Here is a 14550-nt window from a genome sequence, read left to right on the forward strand (position 1 = left end):
CGTCCTGGGGATGCTGGGGACCAGGAACCCCATCCAATATCCAGGGTGGAGGGCTCTGGCTAAACCAATTTAGCACGGCTCTCTGCGAAAACTGAACCTGACAAAGACGTGCACAGATGGGCCTGGGAGGAGGTTAGGAGGCCACCGAAGTCTGGTTGAGCAAAGAACCTTTGGCAAAGTCTCGTTCCAGGACCTCTTGCTTCTCTCCTTCCCTCCCCTGTTCTTCCTCTCTCCCTTCCTTCCTCCAACCTTCTCCCTCCTCTTTCCCCTTTCCTTCTCCTTTCCCTCGCTTTTCTGTCACATTCGTTTCCATCTTAACCACATTTAAGTGGCATTAAGCACATTCACGGGACTGTGCAGCCATCACCATCAGCCCTCTACAGATCTTTTTCATCTTTCAAGACTGAAACTCTGTCTCCACTAAACACAAACTCCCCATTTCCCCTTCCCCAGACCCTGACCACCTCCCTTCTACTCTCCGTCTCTGTGACTTTGACTCCTCTAGGGGCCTCGGCTGAGAGGAATCACGCGGTGTTTGCATTAGGACTGCCTCGTCTCCCTCGGCAGAGCGTCCTCAACGTTCATGCGCGTGGCAGCAGGTGTCGGCATTCCCTTCCTTTTAAAGGCTGAGTAATGTTCCACAGTGTGCACGGACCACATTTGCTTATGCACGTATCCATCAATGGGCAGGGACAGTGGGGGACGCTCCCCTTTTTCATTTATCATAAATAATGCTGCTGTGAACGTGGGGTACAGACGTCCCTTGGAGCCTCCGCTTTCCGTCCTCTGGGCTTGTGCCCGGAAGGGGAGTGCTGGGCCACGTGGGCGTCCGTGTTTGATTTTCTGGGACCTGCCTCCCTGTCTCCCGCCCCGGCTGCCGCGTCTCACTCCCCACCCTTCCACCCGTTTTGCTGTTTTTTGACTCTGGGCGTCCCAGGGGTGCAGCGGCCCCTCGGCGGGGCCCTGGTTTGCTTGCACCTTTTCATCTGCTCACTGGCCGCGAGTGTGTCTTCTCCAGACAAACGTCTGAAGGTCAGGCCCTGGGCTCCTGTGAACCCGGCCGTCCCTGCGGCTGAGTCTGAGGCTCCCTCTTTATTCTGGATCTGGCCCCTTGTCGGAGGCGTGCTCGGCAGGCACTGCTCCCATTGCTGGCGGCCTTTTCTCTCCGTGGCCGCCCGGCCGCCCCTCAGAGGCGTTGCAGACGCCCGCCCTCGCCAGCGCAAAGACAGACGCCGGTGGCCGCGGACGCACGAGCGGCCCCGAGCGCCCCGGATGCGAGACCGCTGACCGCGGGCAGGCAGGCGGGCACCACAGAGGCGCGGTCCTCCGGCGTCTAGAGCTGCCATGTGGCGCGCGCCGGAAGCGGCCCTGCGGCCGGAAGTGGGCCTAGAGCGCCGCGGGCCCGAGATGAAGCCGGCGGTGGACGAGATGTTCCCCGAGGGCGCCGGGCCTTACGTGGACCTGGACGAGGTGGCACGGGCCCGGCGGGAGTCTCCGAGCGTGGGGAGCAGGGAAGGGGAAGCGGAAGGGCGGCGTCCTGGTGCGCGGGTCCCGGGGAGGGGAGGCCGGGCGGTGGGCGATGGGCGCGGCTCCCAGGCTCCCTGCCCCGCGGAGAGCAAATCCCGGCTTCTCCGAGCTTCTGGTGAAAGGCGGCCACCGACCGCGGCGAGAAGTGTGTGCCCTAGCCCGGGGGACCAGGAGGCGCAGCCTGAGGGTTGAGTGCCTGCTGGGTGCCCCCACGGCCCCCGGGAACACACTCGTGGACAAAGGAGTTGCGTTTGCTGCTCTTCGATGGCGGCAGCACCCGGTGGGGGCCCGCGGTGCGTCTCCGTAGCGCGGGTGGGGACTCACCTCGTGTGGGATTTGAGCTAGTGTTCGGGGATTTGGGGAAAGAAAGTGGGCTTTGCTGTGCCTTGGAAACGAGGGTAATTTTCCGACTGGGCTTCTTAATCTGAACTGGAATGAGGGAAGACTGGAGCAGCCGTCATTCTTGTAGTGGAAAAGGGGATGTCTGGCTTTTATGTGCTTTGTGTAGTGGCCTCGTTCTTCTTTTTAATTAGACAGGATTATACAGTCGTCTTGGGATTTTTTTGGTCTCTGTTGTGTTCACAGAGTGACCTTGTCTGATGTGAGCTGATGTTCTGAGATGGTTTATGGTCAGCAAGAGAGCACCACAGCCTAGCTCAGAGTGGTAGGCCAGCTCCTGCATGTCAGGGCCTCATGTCCTCTTTCTCAAAGCTTAGGGGGTACAGAGGTGGTCAGAGGCAGCCCTTGTGCCTGTGGAGGTAATAACATGGCAGAGAGGCTGATTGCAAATACCAGGTGTCATAGAAAGCTGAAGACGCACCAACAGATGGGCCCTCAGGGCTTTGAGGGGGCTCAGCAAAGGTGCAGCTGAGGAGTCGACTCTGTGGCTAAATGCTGGGGGACACATTGGTTTTTGCCAGGTAGGCGGGGATGAAGGCCCAGCAGGAGCAGAGTCCTGGATTGGGGGGATGCCCACTGGCTCATATCGTTTAACATGGTTGAGCGTGCGTGCCAGAGAGAGGGGAGACAGTGGGCCAGATCATGAAACCATCTGGAATCATGGTAAGAGGGTGGCTCTGTGCACCCCACTCCTGAAGCACTTCCACTAAACCCAGGCCTCTCAGTCCTGTTTTAAAGTCACAGCCCTAGGCGATGTGGAGCCACTCGAGGGCTTTACAGTGGGGAGTGAGAGGCTCTGACTTGCTCTGTAGGGTGGCGGCATTTAGGGATGAGAGGGTAGAAAAATGGCAGCAGGGAGAACAGGACAGTCGAAGAGGGTGTGAATGAGGCAGATGGTGGTAGGGACAAGCTCAGCCCAGTGTTTAAGTGGTAGAATGTGGGAGGCTTACTGTGGTGTTGGGGACAGGGAGGGAGGCTGAGAAGCCAGAGGAGGAGGCTGAGTGTTCTGGCTTTTCTGAGAGTGTCTGTGAAAGGGAACAAGGGCATGCAGCTTCGTGGGGATGAGGGCAAGGTTGAGCAAGTGGCCTCGTGAATGCTGGGGCCAGGGCAGCAGCAGGACCTGTGGCCAGCTGTCCAGGGTGCTGCTGTCAGAGGAATCTGCTCCCACTGTCACCAGGTGACTCTAAACAGGATCCAAAATCCTGAGGGCTTCAGATTGCCCAGCTTGGGTTGTGACATGGTTTTTCCACTGCCGTGGAGTAGTGGCAGTGGACGGTCCATGATGGCAGCCGGCACCAGAACCTCAGAGGCAGAGCAGGTCAGTTTCCTCGGGGAAGTGGTTTCATTCCCAGAAGAGAGCGGGAAGGGATCCTGAGCGGAGTCGGTGGGCTCAGTTTTGCGTGTTTGTGGCCTCTGTGGCAAAGTCCAGGGGGGATTGGAAACCTCTCCTTGAGGGTTACAGAGAAGTAGTGGTGCTTAGAGCAGTGGTAGGTTTCTAATTTTTAACGGCAGAGAGGAATCAAGGAACAGAAGCCCTTGAGAGACCTTAAAAATCATTCCTTTGAATTTCTCCCTCCTCCTCCGCCCATACATATTCCTTTGTCTGGAGCTAAAATGTTGACTCCAGCTTGAGCCTGCTTCCCCTCACCCATCTTCCTTTTCTGTGGGGGTGGCGGACACTGCAATGCACTTATCACCTGTTCTTTTGGAAAACGCAGCTGACATAACCTTGCCTTTCCATTCCCCAGGCGGGAGGCAGCACCGGGCTCTTGATGGACTTGGCAGCCAATGAAAAGGCCGTTCATGCAGACTTTTTTAATGGTAAGGATGCTTGGAATGGGATGCCAGATTTAATCTGAGTATTTCTTCTGTAGGTTAAGGCAGTGAAGCAACTTGGTGACGTGAATAATTTGGGTCATAAGGGGGTAGAGCCCCTGCGCTCCTCTCGGAATGCAGTGCAGTCTCTATGGAGCGATGACGTGGGCTGCGGCCCCTGGCAGGCAGCCTTCTTTTTCAGGAGAAAAGTAGCATGAAATTGTTCCCAGCTTGCAGCCCAGTAGTTGAGTTTGAGCTCTGGCCTGTGTGTTACACGTGCCTGCAGACACCTCAGACTATAGCTGGGTCTGGCCCCTTGCCCCAGACACGGCCGTAGGAACCCAGTCTGGCTCCCTGTCTTTTTCCTCTCCGGGTAGCCGGTTTCCTTTCCTCTCCCAGCCCACCTGTGTTTGCCTGCCTGGGTTCTCGTACCCTCAGCTGCCTTTGCAGAGGGGCAGCCACACTCCAGCTCTTGCCCAGCTCTGAAATCAGGATGCAGGATGCGTTTCCCTCTTGATTTAAGGGCTTCAGTGCTAGTTACCAAAAACATGGGTAAACCAAATAAAACATTGGTAAAGCAAATAAACAATGAAAAGCAAACTTTCTCTAAGATCTTCAGACCTGCTAGAGGGGATGTTTCTCTCATTCTCTTCTGATTTCTTCAGGCCTTGTTCCTCTAGTTCATATTAACCTTTACTAAGCGTTCAAATAATAAACAAGATAGTTTCTCACTCCAGAGAGCGAGGTGACATTTTCCATCCTGTTCTAACCCGTGGTGCTGGCCTCTACAGAAAGCTCTTGTTACCAGTTAACAGCTAGGATGTGACCTTACCACATCGGTTTCTAACTTACCGGAGACCCCCTGCCATCCTGAGTCCCTGCTGCTTTATCAGGCTGACTGTCAGCCAGCCATTGCCTGAGGGGAGCAGCCAAGCTGCTGAGTTGGGGTGCAGGCTTTCCCAGGGTGCCTGGCCATGCCCCTGAGGCAGCATTCTTGCTGCTACCAACTGGAGTCAGAACTGGGGCAGGTGACATTTGAGACGAGCCTGGAGGACTGAATAGCATTTCTTTCAATTCTTTATGCCAGAGTGAGATGGGAGAAGGGTGTTGCCTTCAGAGGGAACAAATTGTGCAAAACTGCGGAGTGCTCTCCAGAGCTGCTCTGCGAAAACACCAGCTCACCAGGGCGACTTTGAAGCTTCTTCATGTGGGCAGGATTGGGCAGTGGCTAATGCTGGCACCATGCACTTGCATTTTGATGATCTCCTTCAAAGTCCCGTTTATCCTCTGCCAGCCCATTGGTGAGAGGCGACTGCTGTGTTCTAGTGTTTGAGTTCACGTGGCTTCCAGAGTCAGTCCCTGAATCCTGACGGGAAAGCATCTCTGAGAGGCACCCAGGCCTGACCCGTCAGGTGAGCGCCCAGCAGCCTGAGCATTGTGGGCATCTGTCTACCTTTGAGCCACGGCTGGTCAGGGAGGGAATGTGGGAGAGCTCTGTGTCCCCTGCCTGCCCACCCACTGAGTTCACAAAGCACTCACTGTCCCGTCAGGTTGTGACAACCCCGTGTGTTCAAGGAGCCATTTACTTTGAGAGACCTGTAGGCTGTGGATGAGGCTTCTGCTGAGTCCTTTTTACTCATCAAACAGATGGGTTTTGCTGGGCAGTTATCCCCTGGGCACCGGGGTTCTAGCCATGAACGAGACTCACTCGCTTCCCTCGCCGTGTCTTACAAAATTGTGGGTTCAGACAAGTCAGCAGGCAGGGGCTGGACTGTGACGAGAGCCCTGGCAAAGCGTGGACGGTATTATTTCCGGGAGCACAGCAGAGGGAGGTTTCTCCAGAGCGGGCAGCAGAGCAGAGGTTGGAAGGTGTGGAGTCAGCTGGGCCTGGGACTGCGCAAAAGTGCTCTGAGTGGCAGAACCACAAACAGCAGTTGGGAGGCAGTGAGGATGTGGGGGTGCGTCAGTGTGGCTGGGGAGAGCTGGGACCCTCTGAGTGGCCAGAGATGCCTCAGGGACGCCACCCTCCCTAGGAAGGCTGGATGCCGTGGTGCCAGCAGGCTCCTGGCTCTTCACTCTGTCTCACCCTCCAGGAGTGGAACCTCCTCTTTCTAGTTCATAATTCATCCTGCACACTTTCAGTGCACAGTACGTGTGGGTGGGCTCTTAGTTTTACTTTCTTCTCCTGTTGTGAAAGTAATGATTGCCTGTAGTAGGCAATGTAGAAAACTAAACAGAAGGACAAAATCTTTTCTGGGGGGCCTGATTTTGATCACCCAAAGCAGTGCACTAGACGTTTGCTGCGTTTTTTCCAGCGGGAACGGGCCTTAACGGGTGTTTCTCAGGCTTGAGTGTCATTCACACTGCCTTACTGGAGGCGTCACCTTTCTGCAGCTCAGTCCAGCTTTCTCATTCTCACAGCGGCAGCCGGCCGGTTTCCCTCTGCTCTCAAGGACCCAGCACGGGCCTCCCAGCTTCGTCTCTGCCTGGCCCTGGCAGCGAGGGCAGCATCTTGGGCGCTGTGCACTCATGGGTGCAGACATGGCACTGATGTGTCCTGAGTGCTGAGTTATGGCTGTGCAGTGGTGTCCGTGGGACCCAGAACAGCCCTGCAAGCATTTCCTTAGGATTGTCTTTTAAATGAAAGCAAGAAAGCTCTCTGGCCAGCGCTCTCCCCTTGGACTGTGTGTTTGAGTCCTGGTTGGCTGAGACTGAAAGTCTGTTACGGGAAAAGTCTTTTATTTCATTAGATCATTGACGATTATGTCTGTATTTTGGACGACCGTATAATTCATTTTGAAGTGATTTCTTCAGCTCTTACCCTTGTATGTGTAAATACGTGGTTTTGCTTATTTCTCTAGATTTTGAAGATCTTTTCGATGATGATGACATCCAGTGAGATGACCTCTGGCTGCAGGCGGGGCCAGGCCCTTGGTACAGAGTCGCAGTGTGAGCCTGCGCAGGACAGTTTCAGGTGGTTTTAAAGAACACTTGGAAATCCCTTGAATTTAGGACCTGGCTAACCAAGAAAGATAAAAATGTTCTTCACCACCTAGATGAGGCTGTTCGTCTCTGAACATGACCAGGTTGTGTCCTCACTCCAATTAAAAGAAAGCAACGTCACGTGCAGAGTGATCTCTTCTTGCACTTTTGAGTGAGTGTTGCAGTCCCTAAAAGTCTGTGTGTGTGTCACGCATGTGTCAGCTGAGAGAACCATGTTTGTCTGTTAGCAAATACCGGGTGTTATGGTGCTGTATGTGCTAGACCAGGAGGCAGTGCGGGCCGAGCACAGCTGGGCCTGCTGATGGCACTGGGAGGACCTTGCCCCGGGGCCACCGCTCCGCTGGGTTCGCACCGTGTGTGTCTGTCAGCACAGCGGGCCCTATGCTGTCCTCCGGCCACCACGTCAGGGCCGCTGCCCCACAAACTCGAGGCTTAAGGATGACGGGAGGCGCCTTCTACGCGAGGAATGCACGTTGGTCCGTTTCGAAGGAGAGTGTAACACCTGTGTCGGGGGAGGGGTTTTGTTTCCTGCAGGCCCAGCTCGGTGATTGATAATGGTTGTAGAACAGTGAAGTTGCTGCTTCATATCCATCTCGCAGTGAAGAGTGTTCCTCAGACCAGGGGATGCCCAGTCCCAGGACTGCAGCAGTTCCCATTTTCAGTTAAAGCCCCTCAGTGGACAAGGGACCTGCTGCCCCCGCTACTGAGAACCCGCTGAAGGGTGTCACCTTGTCATGTTTACGGAAGAGACATTTGTACTGGAGGCCAGGTGACATTTTAAGCAGAACTGAATGTCAGCCCTGCCTCATTTTCTCGTGAGTGGTGAGTAGATTTCCACCCTGTCATCCTGATGGAGCTCCTATCCTTTGTTGGGGCTCAGCAGCTGGGGACTGCCTGGGACAAGTTAGCAGTCCTCCGTGGTTCCCGAGCTGCAGCGAGGGCAGCCAGAGCACAGGGCGCGTGGGAAGGCAGGAGTGTGGACTGCGGTGTCAGAACACCCTCAGTTGGAAGCTCTGCACTGGGCTGCACATTGAGGCTGCCGCTTTGTGTCTGAGATCCACGTGGCTTATCTGCAGGCCGGGAGCAGGGTTTCCAGCGGCCAGGCTGCATTATACCATCTGCACTTTGAGAGGGCGGGGCTTCTCAGTGCTGTGTTCTTGTGGTTCATTCATGAGAGTCGTGTTCACAGTTTCCTAAGTGGATTCCTCAAAGCAGGCATAGAAGGCTCTGTGGGGAACAACTAGGTATTTTGGTGAATTCTGTCGTATCAGGTGGTTACCCTGCAGATCCCCTTAGTTGAGGTTTATCACAGTCCCACAGGGCCTACAATACACAGTGATAAGGGCTGTGGCTACAGCTCAGGCTGGCCAGTGGGAAACACCACTGCCAACGAGTTGTAGGCTCCTGCTGAATCAGTTCCTTTCTTTGGAGGGCTGGGCACAGTGGCTCACTCCGGTAATCCAGGCTCTTTGGGAGGTTGAGGTGGGAGGATCACTTGAGGCCAAGAGTTTGAGACCAGCCTGGGCAATAGAATAAGACCCCCCTTTCTATAAAAAAATAAAAAAATTAGCTGAGCATGGTGGCACGTGCCCATATTCCTAGCTATTCGGGAGGCTGGGGCAGGAGGATCACTTCAGCGAGCTGTGATCGCACCACTGCACTCCAGCCTGGGCCAGGGAAACCCTGTCTTTAAACAAAACTAAAAATGTTTATTTGAGCCTCTGTTTCCTCATTGGTGAATGGGGATATCAGCCTCTGGCCTTCAGCAGGAAGGAACGATCCCAGGTGAAGAAGACAGCTGCTGCACAGGAACTCAGGCAGAGTGGAGATTGGCACACCCCTTCTAGACCAAGGCCTGTGAGCCCCAGGCGCTCCTGTGGGCCGTAGAATTTCAGACTCGTCTGATCCAAGCTGCTTTGTGAACACCAGTCTGCACGTGTGTGCCTGTCAGTGTCTTCTGCTCGTGTTTAGACCCGTGTGGGCTCTAGGAGGCCTCCCTTTGTCTTCACAGAATCCTTGCAGCTTCCTCAGTACCATGAGGCCACGAGCATTGCCACGTGTTTTTCTTCCTCATCTCCCCGTGACTCGGCTGTCACTGTGAGGCTGTCAGGAAGGGTGATCACCCGGGTGATCGGACTGCAGCTGACTGGCCCAGCCATGCCCACTCCCGTGCAAAACTCCAGCCATTGTCAGTGACGTGTCGTCACCTACACTGACAAAGACGTGTGTTTTCTGTTTTTACACCTGATCGCCTTAATCACAGAGACCTCTATACTGATCTCTGCCGCACTGAGAAAGCTGCTGGGGGACCACAGGCTCAACTGCCAGCCAGATACCGCACTTCAGCAAGGCAGCACAGCTCTGCGGGGAATGCCTGCCTGCTCCTTGGAGCAGAATCAGCCGAGGGCGAGGGCGTCTTCTGGGGTCTTGGAGAAGACTCTTCCGTGAGAAAAGAAGGAAGCACTGTCCATTAAAATCCATACAAGAGAGGAATTTGCTGGAAGGCTCACAGAAGGACAGCTGGCCCCAGGGCTTAAAGATCCCTGGACTCAACCACTTCCTGTTTCTGCCTGCCCACTGGCTTCATGGGCCTAGAAAATCTTTCTCCACAGCAATTTTTCTCCACCGTGGTTCCAGCAGTTTCCTTATTACGTCTCCGGTAACATGCCTCCCGGGGTGGCGAAGGGGACTGTGTCCCAAGGGAAAGGTTTGAGGAAGGGCTGTGATTGGCCCACCTTCCGGAAGCCGTGGGTTTTACTGCATCCAGCCCTGGATCAGCATCCGGGCTCTCAGTACGTCTTTGAGGTGTTGTCTTGGCCACACAGTGCAGGTCTTGTGTGAATAATCATTACCTCCAATTAGTCCCAAAATACTACTCTCAAGTATGTCTTGAATGGTTTTTAATGCTTCCTGGGTGATTTTTGAGGAGGCGTGAGTGGCCTGCCATCAGAGCTGGCTGTCACTTGGGGGCAGTGAATCCAGGGAAGGTTGCTCAGCTGGCTGGGTGACTGTGCTCAAGGGATGCCTGGTCCCTTTGTCAAGGTGCTCAGCAGGCGTTTGTTACATGTAAATCAGCAACAACAGAGGGACTTCGAAAATGACCGAATCCTGGGCTCCTTTGGAGAGGAGAGAAAGCCGCCCAGAGAGCGCTGAGCCTGCGTGGCTCATAGGTGGTGCCTCACTGTGGAAGAGGCGTGGGGTCTCTTAGATCTCTCCTGTACGGATGCTGATTCCACTCATGAAGGCTCCACCACCATGACCTAATCACCCTCCAGAGGTCCTACCTCCTAACACCATCACCGGTGGGGTGGGGGGTGAGGATTCAACGTGAATTTGGGGGAGCACAAATTTCTGGACAGTAGCACCTCAGAATTGGAGGGTGAGCAGACGTGGCCCGATGTGGGCAGTGCCACATCACCAAGAGGCAGGCGCCTGAACACATCTGGGATGCACTGCCTGGTCAGCAAAGTGTGTGAGAGACTGCTTAACAGGGGCCCTGGGGAGCGACCTACGCCCAGCTGCCTCTGAACACATCTGGGATGCACTGCCTGGCCAGCAAAGTGTGTGTGTGAGAGAGACTGCTTAACAGGGGCCCTGGGGAGCGACCTAAGCCCAACGGCCTCTGGGTGGTCTGGAATTTCCCTGTGCCTGAGCTTGTGAAGTGGGGTCACAATGACACTGGGTGGGGGTTGGCGAGCTCCTATGGGAAATGCTCCGGCAGCACCCTGCATGGTAGCCCAAGCGCTGCCTGAGTATTCGCTGTTAATAATTATTAGCAAGTCTGTGCGTCACAGGAACCCTGTGTCCTTGTACTTGGCCTTCCCCTGTCTGTCCTAAGTTCCTATACCTTGTAGAAATGCTTGTCTTCTCATTGGACAGAGTGACTTGTCCCAGGTGACTCGGAATTCCAGAGGCAAACGTACCAGACCTCATTCTAGTGTCACGAGCTTCCTTCTGTTCCTCCAGAGATGGTGAACTAAACGGGAGACAAGTAGCAGCTTTGGACAGAGTGTTGAGAGCACAGGCCCTGAGCAAGGGGCAGAAGCGCTTATGTTTACCAGATGCATAGAACTTTCCCTACGTGGCATAAACAAAGCAGCAAGTTAGGGAAAAATGGACACAGGACACTTAAGAAACACAGTTTACAGGAGAACCAATCCAAGTGGCTGGGAAGTTAGCTAGAGGTGCTCAGACCACAAGAAGCAGGCGAGAGGTCAACTAAGACAGCACAATATCCGTTTCCACTCACTGGAGTGATAGACGTTTTAAGAGTGATGAATAACCATCCATTGCTGGTGGAGAAGGGAAGAAGACAACACAGCCACGTATAGATGTCAGGTAGGACGCAGAGAGGTGTGTCTGACATCTATTTACATAAACATCAGATAACCATTGTGTTCGTGTGTGTGCAGAGATACATGCTTTGTAGATGAGTGTAAATGTGGCGTATGCCCCTATCTATATGCACCCAACATCGGAGCACCTACCTAGAGTCCTGTGTCGCTTAGCGACGGTGGTCCCTTCTGAGAAATGCCTCATTCGGTGATCCCGTCATTGTTCCAACATCACGGAGTGACTGACACAAACCTAGATGGTTTAGCCTGCCACACACCTAGGCTGGGTGGTGGAGCCTGTTGTTCTAGTACACACCGCACAGCTCGTGACTATGCTAAATCCTGTAGACAACAGGAACACAACGCTGACCATTTGTGTGTTGTGAGACAAAGTGTCAAACCTAAGGAGCCCTCTTTGCTCGTTTCTGCTTGCCAGCACCGCTTCCCAGAGCCCCTGCGCGCAGTGCTCCAAAGATGCTTTGAAGGCAAAACAGGGCAGAGCACACGCCACCCCCACATCTCCCGCCTGAGTCACTACGTTCCTTGTCTTTCCTGCACGAGATAATGCCTGTGAGTTAGTGATTGTGCCTGTGTAATCTACAACCTGATGTCCTCCTGCACAAACCTTGATGTGATTCTGCTCTCAGGTAACTTCTGAGCGGGTTCGACGTGACTGTCCTGAACCCCACCACCTGCATCTCCGCAGTGCGCTGGCACCCTGTGTGGGACAGTCGAACAGGACCTCGCGAAGGGGCCACTCCCAGGCTAGAGGACTCAGTCTGGAGTCCTGAGAAAGACTTCCAAATAACACTAGTTTAAATGCCTTCAAAGCTTGACTTCTTTTCTTCCATCAACAGTATCTAAACATATCTAAGCATAGAAAAGGAATGGTTAAAATGTGCTGTTATAATCTGATGAAGCCACTGGTGCATATGCCATCTATTTTTGCCCAAAGTGGCATTATGGGGGGCATGACTGTAAAGCAAACATGGACAGATCCAGGGGGAGAAATAGCAACACTACAATGTGGGAGACTCCAGAACCCCACTACAGTCACAGGTAGACCATCTGGACAGAAAGTCAATGAGGAAACAGCCGACTTACACACCACTGCAGACCCAGCGGACCTGACAAACATTCTCCCGCCGACCTGTGTGTGCTGCCACCAGCTCGTTTAGGCAATATGGTAATGGCGATGAAACTGAAGATACACAAGGAAGTGGGGTTTGCAGCATGTTTTCCATACAACAAAAAACATGGAAACAAAATGAATGCTCATTCATGAAAGAGGAAATTATGGTGCATCCTTACCACGGGGTCCTGTACCCACCGGGCACAGCGTCCCTTCCACCGGGTCCCATACCCACTGGGCAGAGCATCCCTGCCATGGGGTCCCACACCCTCTGGGCGGAGTGTCTCTACTGTGGAGTCCTGCGCCCACTGGGCAGAGGGGCTGGAGTTTCAACCATTGATGTAGAGGGGGTTCCACAAGGCCATGTGGCTGGGAAATGTGGGATACAGAGACGTAGGTGTTAGGTATTCATACCTATTTACATACACCTAAAATCGACATTTTGTGTGTGTGCATAGACACTTTTTAGATGACTGTAAATGTGGCGTGTGTATCAGTCTGTATGAAACGCCACACACTTGTACTGTGCGGCTCACCTAGGCCCACAGACCCTGATCACACCCTGTGCATATGATCATACAGGTATGTATGTGTACGTGAATGTTTCATGAAAGACTGTGCCTACAGCCCTGTGGGGAAGGCCGAACACTAAGGCTGCTGTGAGAACCCACTGTAAAGAATGAGGGCAGGGCAGGTGCTCGGGGTGGGTGCAGGTCCCGGCCCCACTCTGGAGGGGTCTGGGGGAGTGTGGATGGAGAACCCTGGGAGACCACACATCTTTGTGCATCCTGCACAGTCCCGATGGAGGGGAGGGGCCGTCTGGGGTGGGCAAGGGACCCGAGCATCAGTGAGGGCCTGGGTGGAGGGTGCCGCTTAGATGGCTTTTCTCCGCAGACCTGGGGACTGCCCCCAGTGGGGATCCCTCTCCATTTCCTTAGGCTCCCTGTTTGCAGCTGAAGCAGAGAAGGAAAGCCTGGCCTTCAAGGCCTAGGGCTGTTCATCAGCACAGGCCTGAAAAGAGGGGCCGACTGCAGGGTCAGTCCTCTGAGCTGGAGGAAGCCTTGCTGGTGTCAGGGCCTCAGTGGGGCCTGCAGAGGGGCAGTTTGCCTAGAGAATGAGTGCGCCTGCTGGCCTGGAAACAGGCCGGTCTCGGCTGGAATCTGCCCCGGACATCAGTGCTTTCTGCGCAGCTGAGCATTCCATAAGAATTGCATACATCATGGCAACATAGATGTGAATGTATACAATTTGGAGGTCTCTGATGGATCTGCAGATTGAGGCTTCCTGCAGGGCAGGAGGCCTGGATGATTTGTTCCAGTCAGCAGTCCTTGGGTGGTGTGGTGGTGGTTGTGTTTTGTTTTTTATTTTTTTCCCCTTTGGCCATTTTAACTTTATCCTGTCACTTGGCAGGCTCACCTCCGTGTCCCCAACTGTGCCCAGTACAGCTAAGGAAATGTTGAAGGCAGTGCTGACCCTCTTGCTGAGGCAGGAAAACCACCCACCCTGCCATGAAAATAACATTTGGAACGGTTAGTTCTGTTTTTTATTTATTTAGTATCCTGCCAGTGATCATAACAATCTCAAAAGATGCCATTCATTGCAAGCCAGCGTTGAGCCCAGCATTCAGATTCTATCATTTCAGCCTCAGAAAGTTCCCAAGACGTGCCTGGTGCGCTGGCTTTGCCGATAAACAAACTGAAGCTCCCTGCAGCGCAGTGACTCCTGCAGCCTGGCCTGGCCATGTGAGGAAGGACAGGGTGAGGCTGAGAGCAGCAGTGCAGTGCGGGTCCTGTGCAGGAAGCACAAGCTCAGCTCCCAGGTCTGCCCTCTCGAGGTGTGACCTGGAGCAAGTTATCACACTTTTTTTTTGCCTGGGTTTTCCATTTGCATAAATGAGAATTATGACAATACCTACCTCAAAACATTAAAAATGCCTGCTCGGCCAAAAATGCAGCAGTGAAGGAACAGACTGTGGTGGGATCTGCACAGTACAGGAATCTGACAGAGGACTCACTTTGTCCAGAACATGTTGCCTATAGCAGGAATTCCCATACGTCAACAATAAAAACATGCAGAGACTAATGAAAAGGTGGGCAAAATGTATTTGATTGATAACTCATTTAGAAATGAATGTATGCAAATGATCAGTAAGCGCCTTAAAAGGATGGCAATACCCTCACTCATCAGAGAAATGCAAATCAAAACTGCAGTGAGGCATCGCTTCACATTTCTGTCTGCAGCGAAAGTCTAAGATGAAGATGACAGCACTGAATGTCATCAGGGATGTGGAGTCTCTCCTGGAATGGTGGCTGTGGGTGGGGATGTAAAAGGATCTGACCA

The 14550-nt window shown here is 53.7% G+C and overlaps 1 protein-coding gene across 2 annotated transcripts; it reads left to right on the forward strand.

The window, feature by feature from the left end:
• Positions 1-1367: 1367 nt before the first annotated feature.
• Positions 1368-6865, forward strand: MYEOV2 (myeloma overexpressed 2). 2 transcript variants are annotated; one of them, XM_011969540.1, is made up of 3 exons: positions 1368-1470; positions 3675-3747; positions 6603-6865. In XM_011969540.1, exons 1-3 carry the CDS (start codon positions 1408-1410, stop codon positions 6638-6640), a joined length of 174 nt encoding a protein of 57 aa, XP_011824930.1. In that variant the 5' UTR covers positions 1368-1407; the 3' UTR covers positions 6641-6865. The 2 variants fall into 2 exon arrangements, with proteins under 2 accessions (XP_011824930.1, XP_011824929.1); XM_011969539.1 differs by lacking the exon at positions 1368-1470 and adding an exon at positions 1523-1820 and having other exon boundaries at positions 6603-6864.
• The last annotated feature ends 7685 nt before the right edge of the window (positions 6866-14550 follow it).

Source organism: Mandrillus leucophaeus, unplaced genomic scaffold (genome assembly GCF_000951045.1).
Source record: "Mandrillus leucophaeus isolate KB7577 unplaced genomic scaffold, Mleu.le_1.0 Scaffold898, whole genome shotgun sequence".
Classification (NCBI taxonomy): Eukaryota; Metazoa; Chordata; class Mammalia; order Primates; family Cercopithecidae; genus Mandrillus; species Mandrillus leucophaeus.